This window comes from Kryptolebias marmoratus, linkage group LG22, assembly GCF_001649575.2.
Source record: "Kryptolebias marmoratus isolate JLee-2015 linkage group LG22, ASM164957v2, whole genome shotgun sequence".
NCBI lineage: Eukaryota > Metazoa > Chordata > Actinopteri > Cyprinodontiformes > Rivulidae > Kryptolebias > Kryptolebias marmoratus.
The window spans coordinates 10,982,938-10,998,460 of record NC_051451.1 but is presented as its reverse complement, the minus strand read 5'-3'; the positions used below and the strand labels follow the sequence as shown (position 1 = coordinate 10,998,460).

Genomic DNA, 15,523 nt, shown 5'->3' with positions numbered 1-15,523 from the left:
CTTTCCACACACACATATATATACACACACTCATCAGCACAAAGCATCCACCCCTCCTGCATCAGAGTGCCAGTCACATTCAGTCACAGATGAAGAGGATGAGCCAATTGAGCTGCACACAGTATGATCTGCATATAGATGAAGATGTTCTGCGCTTCACCCCGTAAAGCTCCAACCCCCACAGATCTACACACAAAATCACCTGGGCAACAGATAGCCTCTCGCTTCTTTTCCAGAGGCGTTTTTTTTTTTTTTTATCTCCAACACGACGTATTCGACGCAGGGTTTTGTCCTCTGGCTCTGGACTCCATCGATGTCGTTTTATTTATTTATTTTCTTCTCTTTCGCCAAGCTTGTCACTATTCGCTGACACTCCTCCAAGCATTCTTGGCCTGTTTCGATCCACTGGCAGAACTCTTCTAGCACCTTGTTATCGTGTCCTCTTAGGAGATTTTTTTTTTTTTTTTGCGGCGGGAGTATAAAAGACGGCAGCCACGCCTCGTAAACAGAGGCATCCCCACCCCCCACCCCCCCTCACATGAATATGAGATATCAACTCGCCGTGGACTGTTTGCTCCGGGATTCTGACGCTGCTCACTCACACACACACGCGGCCCCCCATCTCATCTCGCTCACTTTCAACCCCCCACTTGTCCACAGATGCTAGATAATAGAGATGTGAGTGTGCGTGCCCCCCCCCCTCCTTTCCTTCCCCCTCCCCACAATAAAAGCTAATAATGAGCAGCAGATCTGTTCAGCTCTTCAGGAGGAGTCTTAGATTGCCTGCTGAAAGTATTAGGCATGTTAATCTGTTGGACCCACAGATCATCCAATAATCGTGCTCGCAAGACAACACTCCATTAACACGGAGTTAATGTCAGGAGAGGGGGGTGGTGGGGGGTTTCAGGCTCCTTTTTTGTTATTTGTGTGTGTGTGTGAGTGGGAAACTGCCGGATGGTGACATCTCATTTTCCAGCTAAGCTTTAGAGTCCACAGATATGAAGCGGGACACATGCTCGCACCTTGCGCGGTGGGCCGTCACTGGGACGGACCTCGGGTGGTTTTAGGCCAAAAAAAAACCCAAAACGTTGGGCTTCTCACCCGTCCTTCGGCCTCCCGAACAGCCGAGGATACGCTCTACATTCGTTGGTTTAGTCAAACATCTGTTTTAACTTAAAGCGGATGTTTGAAAGCTTTCGATGTCAGTTAGAAGGTTTTCTGAAGGGTGCCGACGAAGCTAATGCCCACAGTTCCAGCATTCATCAACTTTCCTCTCAGTGATTTGGGATTTACTTTTTAAAATAACCTAAGCTGACAAAATGCCAACGTTTTGATGTACAAACTGTGTAAAAGATGACCAGGATCAAAAAGAAGTGAAAAAGCTGCTGCCAGTAGCTCATAAAGGTTACCATGGTAGCCACATACTTGAGGCTCTCACTCCCTGGTAGCACTCCTAATCAGACTCCTAATAGATATTAGGCCTCAAAATAAACACTGTAGAAAATTACACTGATTAATTTTTTTTGAACTGGAAGTGGCAGAAGCATCTGGTTGTCCCGTATGTATTCTTCTATCTCTCTATTTTTTTAACTTATAGAATAAATAAGTTAGAAAGGCTTTTCCCTTTACATTTTGAAAAGAAAAGTTTTAGCCTGGTTACAATGGACATCTATAGATGCTTGGGTGGGCACGTTCTACATTCTGGGATTTGGTTTCCATTGCAGTGAAAGAGACATTGGTTGGAAGAAAATGAATTCCTGCATTTTGATGTATACGATGTATTAGAAGTGTAAAGATTGGGAATGTAGGCGTAGGAAGAGTTCAAAACTCTATGAATTGTTCAAACGTTCCCACAAAGCTCTGTACTGCTGCTTTCAGGGCCCATTGATATGTTTTGAGCTTCTTAAAAATCTCAAATTGCTTTAAATAAGTGAATAGGTTTTAATAAATCGTTGACAATATTGAATCACGTGCAGTTTCAATCAGATTTTGAACAAAACAATAGAATTGCGTTGATGGCTGACATGGTGAGTCAGCTGTATCTAAACTGCTTTACTTCAGAGACATGAATTCATGTGTAGACTTATCCATGTGGCAGTTAAGTGTCCAGACTATCATACTGTAACTCCTTTAACTTCCATTGTCCAAAATTAAAGCTAAAATGTCTGCTTTTTGAGCAGCGCCGCCATCTTGTATTGTTGAAGTGGGAATCTGCGCCCTGGGTACATGGAGTGATTCAAAAGTCCCGCCTACAGACCCTCCCAACTCCCTAAGTCTGTTACATCGCCAATCGCAGTGTAACATTACACTTTTTAAGCCTCAAATAACTAATTTAAACGAAACACATTGATTTAAAAATGCATGTTTGGACAAAAAAAAAGCAAGGTAAGAACTAAGTGAAACGACAAAAATCAACAAGTGTAAGAAATTCTGAAGTGCATTTTGTATTTTTTTTTAGTTTTCATGGAGGGGGTGGGGATTAAAATATTTTCTGCAGCCAGCCACTAGGGGGTGCTCGTCTTTTGTGGCTTCAACTTCCTGCTTCCAGTCCTGTGTCTAGTTCTATGTTCAGACTCGCCTCCCTGTTCATTTTGAATGGATGGATAGCTCTACAGCTTTGTCACACTGTGTCGTGGATGTGCTGTGTTTTAGGGAATAAGGTCTTTACTCTCACACAAGGTCAGTTCATATACACCAGGGGTGGGCAATCCTGGTCCTCGAGGGCCACCATCCTGCATGTTTTCCTTATTTCCCTGCTCCAACACACCTGATTCTGTGGTTAAAACACCTCTTCGTGTTCTGCTGAAGCCTGTTAATCACCCATCGGTTCAAATCAGGCGTGCTGGAGCAGAGGAACAAGTAAAACATGCAGGATGGTGGCCCTCAAGGACCAGGATTGGCCACCCCTGATTGTACATCATTTCAATAAAACATCTTCCCAGCTTCACTGGTGCCCCTCTTCTCAGGAGATTACTTCTCTAATAGCTTAGGAGAACCTATTCAGTCACAAAATGAAAATTGTAGCTGTTCTGTATTCATACTTTTGAAATGGTTTCTTTTCCCAGACTACCCCAGTTCAAAGAGGAAGCCAAGAGTTACGTGGGTGCCAACATGAAGAAGGTAACTGAGATATCGAATGCCTAAATGTTTTGCCTGAGGATGTTTTTGCTTATTTTGTCCTGTCTTGGGTCTTCCCGTTGTCACTGGGCTGGTTTTGGTTTTGGTTTTAGCCTGTTCCGGGGTGTGTGGACGTGACTTAATGATTACCAGTGAACGCATGTTTTATAGTAATGATATATAATTTGGTTTGGTAAAACGATCACTTAACGGATCATAATAACAAGGAAGTGAGAATAAGGTGGAGATTGTATTTAAGTGCACTGGTGTAGAGCGCCAGCATAAGCATGGTTAATATGGCTTATTGGTAGGAATGCATGAGGGGCCATTTCTTTTTTCTTTTCTTTTTTTTTAAACTTAATTGATTAGGATATTAAAAATGATTTTCCCTACTTTAAATGGATGCTGAGTTGAATGCTGTGCTTTGCATCAGACAAAAACCCAAAGAATCAGTGCTTCGCCTTAAATATTTTATCTTTTTTTTATCATATTATTATTTCCCAGGCCTTTAAAAAGGAATGTAACAGGACTGTTCACAGTGCAGTTTGCGTCAGATTTGCTTGCTTTTATTGTTTGATATTGTAGCTACAGATGGTACGAGTCAAAAGCTTGAACACATACAGTACATACGAATAGGTTTTCTTTTATTCTGACGAGCCTAAGCCAAGTGCAAGAATACCTACGACATCCAAACTATGAAATAATGCCTATGGACTCATATACTGCCCGTAAGTGTTTAAAAGCAGCATTCATCACGTTTTCTCATCCTCACTTGTTGCTTCATGGGATCCCGACCCCAACTTTGGGAACTGCAAGTCTATGAACCAAAGCAAAGCCAGAACGGCTAGCTTGGCGTCTGAAATACCAGATAAAGGTGGATGTATGGAAAGCCAAAAGGGTCATAATAATAATAATAATAATAATAACTATTTGTAAATAGTGTGTATGAACGGCAAACTAGCGCTCAGCTAGCTGAGAAGCTAGGTGTGCGTTTACTGTTTTATTTATTTGGTATTTTCATATTAGAAGATGGAATTCAATCATTTATTCACTTTTAAGTGAATAAATTAAATTTAGGCAAAATTACATGAAACAAACACTCTTTTTGTTTTGTTTCTACTTAACAAAAAAGAGATAGTAGTAGTTACCAGCTGACAAATCCAGCCTCGCTGTATATGGCTGCTTCCTTTCTTTTTTCAGGAGGGTGGTTGGTGTTTTTTTTTTTTTTTAAGCAGCCTGATTGAAACTGTAATGTTAGGAAACACCTGGTGTGTCACTACCCGGTGCAGGTGTACAAATAAAAAAGAAAAAACCTTTTATTGTGGCCGTCGCATTAATCCTTCAAAATTGCCCTTTTTAACTAGACTTTGATTTTTACAAAATTATCATTGACATGTTCCATTACACGCCGTCAGGCTCTTAATCCACGGAGGAATGCAGCAGACTAAAACCTAGTAGAGGCTGTTTGGTAGAAATCGGACGGCGAAGGTGAAAACGAGTCTTCAGCTCCTTCAGGACTGTTGCTCCAAGTCAACCGAAGTAGGACGAAACCAGAGAATTAACGGAAACACAGCTGAGACAGTCTGAGAGGCCTCCGACAACTTTGACTGTTCTGAGAGAACAAAACGTTGCTACTTTGAAGAATCTATGAAAGATGTATGCTAAATTTAAGACCTCCTTGGTGTTATTCCGTAGTCTGGATGTCATTGTTGTGTGACACAGAAAATGTTCAAAATAAAACCAAACAAGCCGTTTTGAGCGGGTATGCCCGAACTTTTGACTGGTACTGTAATTTCATACGTCCAAGCCTTTTATTAGCAGTTTCTGCATGTTTTCTCCTGACCCCCCCCCCCCACGCTCATTACCCGGCTGCTGATTTGTAGCTCGTAGCAGGTCTGCCTGTGCCTCTAAACCCCTCTGCCCAGTTTGGATTTCAGCCCCCCCCCCCCATCACGCATGGATGTTTAAGCTTGAGTGTGTTGTGTGTGTGTTGGCTGATAAGTTTTCCATCACTAATCACGGACACCTGCCTCCTCCCCCTTCTCTTCTGAGGCTTACAATATCTTGTGGAAAAACAAACGTGTGCAGGTAAGGAAGACGGCTCAAAGTACAGTTTGTCGGCTCCGTAACCTTTTCCTCTGTTCTTTAGGGGATCTCAGGGTGAAGCTGTTTTTTCCCGTCCGTGTTTCTGTATGTTCTTTTACACGCTGTTCTCTTTGCTAAGATGACTCGACATTATCGCAGCACTCCCTTCTATACATATAGAGAACTAAAGCACATGTTGTACTTAATAGATGTTACCTGGTTTAACTGGCAGCTTGTTTCCAGTATACTTGCTCGAGTGATTATTATTATTATCAAGTATCTGAATTGTTAGTTTTTCAAAAAACTAGAGGAAATAAATTGGAAACATCCACCAACATTCTGCACTTTACTGTTTTTTAATAACCAAGAAGCAGTATTACGAATTAAACCTAATGAAACTAATTAAACCTGTTTATTTTTTACAATTGCTACAGATAATAAACTGGTTTTATAAATCAATAAATGTTAATAGTCTTAATATTACTCTGATGTACAATGTTGTTCCTCTTTAAAAAAATATATATATTTAGAAATAAGGAAATGCAACAAGACATTTACTATAAAATAAGTTTTCCTTTTTTTAGGTATGTATTTGTGTTATTTAATGTCTGATCCCCCCCCCCCTCTTTCTACATGATTATGTTAAAGCAAAAGTATATATAGTTCTCCATTTCCATAATGCACCTTAAACGCTGTCGGCTTCATTGTTTAATTTATTTTTTCCTGGGTCGAGAAGCCCGATACAGATATAAGACCATGGAAAACAGATCTTGTTTCTACTTCTATTGTAATGAGAGCATTTTGGAAAAACTACATTTTAAACATAAAAACATCATTTAGGAAGGTTTTTTATGGAAAACTGTAAATGTTATCCTGTTTCAATAGTGTGCATCACTAACAAATTTTAATAGTTTTTTCATTTCATGTTTAAAAAGCTCATGAAGTCAGTTTAAAGTCATCACTAATGATGACTGATCCTCACTGCTGCTTCTGTAGTTTCCTTCAAAGTGAGACAAAATGACCGTTTTTCTGTTTTCGGCTTCAGTCCGTGGTGGTAGAAGAGGCTTCATTTCCCTCACCTCTGTTTCGTTCAGTTAAAGATGCGAGCCGGTGGAATGAGTGAGTCATCCAAGTGGAAGAAGCAGAAGCGCTCGCCAAGGCCGCCGCGCCACATGGTCCGAAGTTCCTCCGGTCAGCTGGACCCAAACCAGCCGAGCACGCTCAGCAACAACCTCTCGGGTAACAAAAACACCTTGGGGGTGGGAGGAAAAAAAACACAAACTCATAAAACAACTGGACCGGTTTTAATGCAATGAATCACTGAAGGTACAACTGATTAGCTTTTAGAGTCAACCTGACTCAAGATGGCTGCCACAGCTGACTGACCTCGGCTCTAACCCACAGATGTTGAAGTCCTCAACACATAATTTAAACACTACACATTGCACGACATCATCTTTGGACTCATTGTGGGATGTTTTCGTGCATGCAGCGGCGAATTATTCCCGTACGTTACGCTGCACGGTGTCATGTCCGCTTCCGTAGGCGGCGTCCCGTTCATCGAACAGGCCTCGTCGAACTCCAGCCTCGCCACCTCGGACAGCGCCGGCTCGTCCATTTCCAGCCCTTCCACCACAGACAGCGGCCTGGAAACAGGTTCCAAGGCCACTTCCAGAGAAGACCTGTCTGACCTGGACCAGTGCGGCTCCTCTGCGACCACGCCCTGCACCGCTACCTCACTCCCTGGCACTGAGTCTGGCTCTTCAGACGCACAGGTGAACGTGGTTCCGAGGGAGAAAATGAAAAGGGTGCTGCGGCTAGCATAAACTGAAAGGGAAGTCATTAAAGGTGCTTGTTTTCAGAGTCTGACGTTTTAAGAAATTCACACTTATGTTAAATTAATAATAAAAGATTGAAAAAACTATTAGCACTTCTTCGGCATTTTCGGAAGTGTGACATATCGAATGCCAAACAGGAACGCCAACAAGGCAGTTAGTAGCAAATACTGATAGCGTGGGGGTGAAATTAATCAGTCTTTTGTAATTAATTGTGTAAACCGACCCAAAAGTACAACAGCTGAGTCGTTCTTCAGCTTCCTGAAAGACAAGAAAGTTGGATGGATGAGGTTAATTTAGCTCCTGGTGAAAATTACAACCCAGAGTCTGGAGACTGACTGAGCAGTTAATGTTTTGAAGAGGAGAACCTGAAATACAAACCTTCAGTATTACAGTCCATTAGCTTTATTAGCTGCCAAAAAAAACCAGAACTTTTGCCGGACGTTGTCCGGACTATTTTTTTAATTCCAAAAAGACAGCAGATAGGGAGGCCGTTGCCACAGAGAAGAAGGCACCGAAAAGACAAAGAAGCCTACTGCAAGTGTGTCAGAGGTTTGTAGACCCGATACTCATGAGATCATTTTGTGATTCGGTGAAATTTGCTCTTGACGAACAAATACAGCGACAGTGTATTGGTTTGGTTATCGGTTATCAGGAGGTTCTCAACACCCAGGACTCTGATGAGCAGTGTATATATTAAAATAAAATGTGTGACTTGTAATGAACACAGGCAGGAAAAGTGAAAATAATGATTTTAGCTGTAAATGAGTGAAAAAAACATGTCCGTAAAGACCTCATTTAGCCATCCGGCTAACTAAAATAGCAAATAATCATCCTAATTTGCCTTTAAATTGAAGTTTTTTTTTAACAAGTATGTTTTCCAAAAAAAGCCTTTTAATTCTAATACTATAATTTCCTTTAAAACTGGCGTTTTTTTCTCTGCCGGCTGCTGAAGTTACGGGAAACTCCTTGAAGACATTGTGACCTCATTGTGAAGTTCGGGGGTTCCGCTTGTGAAATGTGGGGCTCGAGTTCCCGACGGCATCACTCTAGAAACCCAAAGACAACATGGTTTTTGAAAAAAAAATTTCTAAAGAAAACTGGCTTCTTCCTTTGTTTCCATTTTTCCCTGATAAACACTGCGAAAGTAAATTCCTCAGTGCCCTACAGCGGTCTGCCCCAACTGGTCACGGCGCCGATGACGTCACCAACTATCGGCCATAACACTTGTCACACTTTGGGATTTTTACGCAAAGGCTTTAAAAACAAGTCATCACATTTTAAATCAGAGAAGTGGGCCACTGCATTGATTTATGGAAGTGTTCAACTGACAGAAAAACCATGAAAACGTTTTTTTTTACGTATAAGTTAATTAAAAAAACAACAGAAATCCTCCTTTTCGACAAAGACGTTACAGCTAGCTGATTGTATTTTCTTGGCGACATTGCGTACGTCCTGTGGTGGCGTTTTCCGCTGAAGCTCGACGTGACATGAGCCGCCTGTGCTTCCTTTTTGCCTCGCAGTCCGAGGGCAGGCAGGCCGAACGAGCTCAGTCGGCCTCCGTGGAGTCGATTCCCGAAGTCCTGGAGGACAAGGACGCTGTCACCGAGCAGTCGGACTCCGCCTCCGTTCACGACATGGACTACGTCAACCCTCGAGGAGTCCGCTTCACTCAGTCCACACAACGAGATGGTAGGTTGGCGAAAGGTTTGTACAAAAATCTAATCTGTGCTGTCTCTGTTCCCGGTGGAGATTTTAATGAAACTTGCAGGAAACAATCGTTAGATTCGCAGCTACAACTGATTACCTTTTGCATTCCTCCAAAGAATACTAGGCATTTTAATTGTGCACAAAAATGTGTCCATTCTAGTTGATTATGAAAGTTCAGTTGTAACAATGCACCCGAAAAACATTTACGTTTTTTGTTTTTTGGTGAGTATTTACGTTTCTGCCAACTCCTGTTTTTCTCTTCTCCTTCGCGTGAAGGAGTCTCCCTCATCCCCTACGGCCTGCCGTGCCTGAGGGAGGTTTTCCGCTTTCTGATCTCGCTGACCAACCCTCACGACCGCCACAACACCGACGCCATGATGCACATGGGCCTGCAGCTCCTCACCGTGGCGCTGGAGTCGGCGCACATCGCCAATTACCAGTCTTTGCTCGTCCTGGTGAAGGACGAGCTCTGCAGACATATGTTTCAGGTAAAATGCAACATGCTTGCTCAAGGTTAACCTCCGAACTCGCATTAAGATCCAAATCTTGAAAAATAAAGGTGATTTTTATTGCGTCTTCGGTGGTTACGCATCTAATTCTGTTATAGCTGCTGAGCGTGGAGCGGATGAATCTGTACGCTTCCTCCATTCGAGTTTGCTTCCTGCTTTTTGAAAGCATGAGAGTACATCTAAAATTCCAGCTGGAGGTAAGTGTAAACTCCAAAGCCTGCATGCCACTTTGCTGCAACTATTTATGACTAGTTGGAGACACAAAATTGCAAGCAATTAGTCAAAGTTTTACTTAGAATCTCGCTGACGTGGATCTTTGCGTACGTAACTGCTAATAAAATGCAATATTTATGTGATGTTTTTGCAACCACCGTGCAAACCTATTGTTGCATCTTAGTGGCAAGGTATCTTAATTTTGTCTCAATCATGTCTCGATTTTATTGCAATTATCATTATCAGTCACGCTTTGCCTTCACTGGTCACCACAACCCTCCCAACGTTGTCACATTTCTCCTTTTTGCCTCTCGGAAAAACAAAACTCAGAAGGGGTTCCAAATATTTTTACTGTGTTCAAAGTTTCGTGAGACACGAAAAGCGAGCCTCTGAAAGCTGCAAACCCTCCAGAACGTTTGGAAACCTTTCGGAAACTCCCTCGCGAATGCCGTCCGCCCTTTTGTCACCAGCAGTCACGGGCTTAAAGCTCCGTCAGTCAAACATCATCTATACCAGCGGTCCCCAACCTTTTTAGCTCCACGGACCGGTTCGTTCTCAGACAGTATTTTCACGGACCGGCCTTTAAAGGTGTGGCGGATAAATACAACAAAATAAAATGATAGGATCGGCATGAAAACGGGGGTATTTTTTAAAAAACATAATACACGTAAATCCAACGTGTCCTCGCAGCTTTGTTAGTTTGTCCTGGTGTTGCGTTATCAACATGAATAACAGCCTCTCCTCCCCCTAATGTTCTCTGGTCAATATGGCGATGTTTAAACTTTAAAATAAGATGCACCACAAATATAAAGTGCACAAAAAATACAACTCACCATAACACTGAATCAGTGGGAGCCCTGTGCCTGTTTCTCAGTAACCAGACGGTCCCATCTAGGGCTTCCAGACGTTTGTTTTTTACTCATTTTGCTGCTTGTGGGTTTGTTTTTATCGATAACAGATCACGTGACCTAGATGAGCGTTCTGACACGCATCAAGAGGGAGTCATAGACGGATGGAGTGGAAAGAATTTTTTCAAAATAGATGTCGTTCAGACTCTGAAAAAAAAAAAAAAGGAAATACTGTAAGTTAATTATTCTTTCTGTGTGGCCCGGTACCAAATGACCCACAGACCGGTACTGGTCCGAAGCCCGGGGGTTGGGGACCTCTGATCTATACTGAATTATAGCACCCAAATAAGTCGCAAACCCAAATTAGACGCCATTAATATTTTTGGCGATCAGATAGAGCTTCACTATCCTGAACGCCCTCAGCTGATTTAGAAGAACATGGCTGAAAAGCTGAAGCATGGTGACAGTTTAAAAAAAGAAAAGAAAAGTAGGTTTGTCGTAGCTGATATTGTCATCACTGTATTCAACAGTATAGCAGCTACAAAATGTTGTCCTAATATAGTGCAGCCGTTGACCTAAGCTAATCGACTCGTGTGCTGACATGGCAGATGTACCTGAAGAAGCTGATGGACATCATCACATCGGAGAACATTAAGATGCCCTACGAGATGAAGGAGATGGCTCTGGAGGCTCTGGTCCAGCTCTGGAGGATCCCCAGCTTTGTGACTGAGCTCTACATAAACTACGACTGCGACTTCTACTGCTCCAATCTGTTTGAAGACCTCACCAAGCTGCTGTCCAAGGTAACAGCCAATGCTTCCTTTGGAAGTCTACCATTTAAAGTTCCGAAAGGTGTAGAAACCTCTGTCTTTTTAAAGGGTACTCTCTCTTCACCACAGACACATGCCTAAATCCCCAGCTTATCGTCACGTCTTGATAATATTAGAAATAACTACATGTACTTGCTGCTGCAAATTTCACTAGGAGTGACTCGTGAAGAACAAAAGTTAGATTTAACAAAAACTGTCTGGAGGTAATTTACTGTATTTTCCGGACTATAAGGCGCACTTAAAAGCCTTCAATTTTCTCAAAAAACAACAGTATGCCTCAAAATCCAGAGCGCCTTGTATATGGAAGAAGTCGTAATGTTTTAGTACAACTTTGGTTAAACTACAAAGCCGCATCGGTGCAGTCTCCTTCCGCGAGTTTTGAACCGTTTGATTATCTCTGTGATCTCTCACAGAGGGATCATATAAATACAGGTGAACCAGCTCCGCTAGAGCACCAAAAACATCCAATTTGAATGGAGCGTGGCGCGCGGTCCAAGCGAAGTTACAAAAATTGGAAGGTGCACGTGCCTTATAATCCTGTGCACCTTATATATGACAAAAGTTTGAAAATGGACCATTCATTGACAGTGCATCTTAAAATCCAGTGCGCCCCATCGTGCGGAAAATACGATACGTTTTTGACACTCATTGATTGATATGCCCACCAAAAAAACATCAGGGAAATCACTGAAGGGGTTTTCATTGTAAATTTTATTGATATTAGTTAATTACGTTTAGGTTCACTGTCATGAGGGGAGAAAAAAAGTCTATCCTTTTTTTTTTATTTCTATGGTTTGACCTATGGGGACATAATTAAAACGTTCTGGTCTTTACCAGATTCTAAAACATTTAAAACCTAAATAAATCTCTAAGAGAAAGAAGGGAGTCTGAATTCCTTCTGAACTCGCTGGTCTGTTAATTAAAGTGAGTTGTGCTTTTTGACTTAAAGAAGCGTTACCTTCATTGAAACGACAGCGGTTTTCCCTTTTGTTTTTTTTTCGACAGAATGCATTCCCAGTGTCAGGCCAGCTGTACATCACTCACCTGCTCTCCCTGGAGGCCCTGCTCACTGTCATCGACAGCATCGAAGCTCACTGCCAGGCCAAGGTGCTGAACAACACGGCTCAGCAGGACCAGTCAGACACGCTGCTGGCGGAAGGAGAAGTTTCCACCGCAAACGGACCAGACTCGACGACTGGTACGAGTCGTACTCAGTATAAAGGATTCGCTTTTGAACGTTAATATTTGTAAAAATGTTTTTTTTTTGTGTGTGTGTGTTTAGACGGTAATAGAATCGGCAACGCTAACGGTTCGGCACAGGCTGCGAGTGCGCCGGTGTTCCCGCCGACCAGCGGGCACCTGATGGCTGAGAGGATGAGGCTGGGTAGGCAGGATCAAGGAGACACCGATGCCGGTGAGGCTTCCTGAACTTTTGTCTTTGAAGTCCCGCAAAGTGTTATGTGGAATCTGTAATCAGAAGCTGATTAAAGTTTAATCGTTTCCTTCCACAGATAAGAAAGCTCCAAAAAAGCCTCATCGTTTCTCCTCGTGTTTACCCGACTCTCAAGAGCTGATGGAGATTAGGACAAAGAAAAAGGTCGGTGGGACTGATTGAGCTGAGTGTCCTGTTCCAAAACTTTTCTTGCTTTTTTTTTTTTTTTTTTTAAAGATATGTTGATTTTGTGTTCAGCTGCTGATCACAGGCATGGAGCAGTTTAACCAGAAGCCCAAGAAGGGCATCCAGTTCCTGCAGGATAAGGGTCTCCTCAACGAGCCCATGGACAACAACCAGGTGGCCCAGTGGCTCCGGGAAAACCCTCGCTTGGACAAGAAAATGATCGGCGAGTACATCAGCGATCGCAAGAACATGGACCTGCTGGACAGCTTTGTGAAGTAGCGTGGACTTCCGGCTCACACTACAGATACATTGATCCGTTAGTGTCGTTGAATCTAAAGCTGAATCTCTTTCGCAGCACGTTCACCTTTCAGGGCCTTCGAATCGACGAGGCCCTGCGGCTCTACCTGGAGGCCTTCAGGCTCCCCGGAGAGGCTCCTGTTATTCAGCGACTCTTGGAAACTTTCACCGACAACTGGCATGTAAGGCCATATTTCCTTACCTTCCGAATAATTCTCAAGCTGGTCTTGGTGACGCAGTAGAGGCTTTAAGCTGGAATGAAACAAAAAGGTGCCACAGCTTTCATCTCGACTTCACCATAAATAAATAAAAATGTATAAAATGCAGTCACCAGCATAAGGGATCCAAGCCCGACCGAAAGGTTATGAGCTAATTCGGTTGCTTTTTGACCACCGCCATGTCTGGAGCAACCCTACCACCTCTCATCCCGCTGAGAACACCGTCCCTGCAGTGAAGCAGGGTGGTGGCAGCATCATGCTGAGGATGACAGAAACTGGTCAGAGTTGAAGGAACGATGGATGGAGCTAAATAAAGAGAAATTCTTCAAGGAAAACCTGCCTTATAGAGATTTGAGACCGAATACATACGCACACAGTGATTTTTACTTTTTAAGTTCTCAAATTAGGTATTTTTTTAGTAATTTGAAGTATTTTCTTCAGTGTCAGTACTTTTTAACCAAAAAAAAACCCAAGGGGGCTGTGTGCTTTCGCCCCCCTCTGCTCTGTAACACCCCTCCTAATCGGTTATTTTGGTGGCTAACACGTTAGGCAAACCCTGCCTTCGTCTCCATCATCAAACGAATCAGCTTTCTGCGAGGAGGGCGATAGATCATTCAGCGTCGTCGTTACGATCGGCTTCAGACGATCGTCGCGGGATGACATAAATATTAACACGGGCTCGCGTATGCCCGCAACGGTGGGCAAAGGGCAAACTGCCCCGAGGAGAACATTCGACCTCTCAAAATAGCAAGAGGGGAGTCATTTGCACTGGAAACTATTCCTAGTAATGTCCTTTTCATAGCCGACAGCATGCACACAAATAGTAGCTTCGAACGAGTGGCCGATTAATTTTAGGCAGTGACACGAAACGAGTTTTCCACTCTGGAGTGAGGTGATGTCAGCGGAGAGCGCCAAGGTTGGCCGGTTCTTACGCAGCAAGCAGGAAAACCTGTAGTGTTGCTCGTAGTGCTGCGCAATATCTGGCGAAGAGAGCTTCAGCGCCGTGTCCGAACCAACCACTAAGAGAGTCTTGAATTGAGTGTTCTGTGTGACGGCCTCGCTCTGAGAAATCGGAATGTTTAATTGATTGTTTATTGTGTTCTATTTATTTTATTTATTTTCCGCAGAAGGTGAACGGCTCTCCTTTCATGACCAACGACGCAGGCTTCGCCTTGGCCTACGCCGTCATAATGCTGAACACCGACCAGCACAACCACAACGTCCGAAAGCAGAACATCCCCATGACCGTGGAGGTACGCCAACTACAAACAAAAATGTTATTTCAGTACGTGAATCAAACAAGCTGCCCTGTCCTCGTATCTGTTTCTGCTCTCGCCGAGACGCGCCACCACTTGTGTCCGAAGGTGTGAAATTCCTCCGAGCGGCCTGGCCTCAGAAAGCCGCAGCCAACAGCTGTAGGCCAGTGGTGGTCCGTCTTAGAGGTGAACTCATCCTAAACCGGAGGGCGGGAGGAGCGCTCTCTCCGCTGTCTGCGACTGTTCCTTCTTCTCCCCTGTGATTGACAGCAGCTGAAGACTAAACACAGTCTCCGGGGGGGGGGGAGAGCGGCGAACGGGTTCGTGGGTGGGCTGCTGTCGCCGATAAATACGAGCAGCCAGCTTCCCCCGTCTCTCCGCCCCGGCCTCGGCCTCCTTTCACGCGCGCGTACTTCGCAGGGTCCACCTTTTACCCGGTGCGGTTCCTCGACACACAGCTGGTGCCGCGTGTTTGAAACGCACGAGGCTTGTTGACCTCCGGGCTCAGACGACAGGCAGAGGCTCCCCCTACACAATAGACTGGAGAAGGGGGGGGAGTAAACGTGGCGCCTGGTGCTTCACTCCCATAGCGGCTCGCAATGCGCAGCATCTGTTGGCAGCGGGGTTATTTTCGAAACTATGCCCAGCGCCGCGGCGTCGTAAATCAGATCCCGTTTCTTCGGAGTGACGCGGCGCGTTTCGCCGAGCGAGGTAAAGGTGAGGTCAGCGGGCGGCGGAGTTAATTTTGGTCCGCAGAGCGCAGCGCGCCGGTGCCGGCAGCTGCTCCCAGAGGCGCTCCTGATAATGAGCGATGAAGTGTGTTCTGAGACGGCCCCCCCATACCTTCTCCACCCCACCTTCGATATGAGCATCACAAATAAAAGGCTTGATCCTCTGCAGCCTCCCGCTCGCTCTGCTTCTGTCTGCCGGTGTTTATTTCTCTGCGTGTCCCTGCAGAGCAGCTCCGACCCCCCCACCCCCCACCCC

General features: G+C 44.1%; 1 protein-coding gene across 3 annotated transcripts in view; it reads left to right on the top strand.

Moving 5' to 3' along the window:
- The window catches only part of gbf1 (golgi brefeldin A resistant guanine nucleotide exchange factor 1), a 79,025-nt gene that overhangs the window by 44,310 nt on the left and 19,192 nt on the right, over positions 1-15,523 (top strand). For 2 of the 3 annotated variants that reach the window (XM_017421724.3, XM_017421723.3), the window contains exons 8-20: positions 3,066-3,120; positions 6,297-6,441; positions 6,748-6,977; positions 8,561-8,729; positions 9,024-9,235; positions 9,355-9,453; positions 10,926-11,120; positions 12,153-12,345; positions 12,430-12,561; positions 12,659-12,744; positions 12,838-13,040; positions 13,121-13,244; positions 14,408-14,533. In XM_017421724.3, the coding sequence (XP_017277213.1) occupies positions 3,066-3,120; positions 6,297-6,441; positions 6,748-6,977; positions 8,561-8,729; positions 9,024-9,235; positions 9,355-9,453; positions 10,926-11,120; positions 12,153-12,345; positions 12,430-12,561; positions 12,659-12,744; positions 12,838-13,040; positions 13,121-13,244; positions 14,408-14,533 (1,969 nt within the window). Of the gene's footprint in view, positions 1-3,065; positions 3,121-4,348; positions 5,206-6,296; positions 6,442-6,747; positions 6,978-8,560; positions 8,730-9,023; positions 9,236-9,354; positions 9,454-10,925; positions 11,121-12,152; positions 12,346-12,429; positions 12,562-12,658; positions 12,745-12,837; positions 13,041-13,120; positions 13,245-14,407; positions 14,534-15,523 lie in introns of those variants that run through there. The other variant, XM_037973734.1, reaches the window with a different exon arrangement.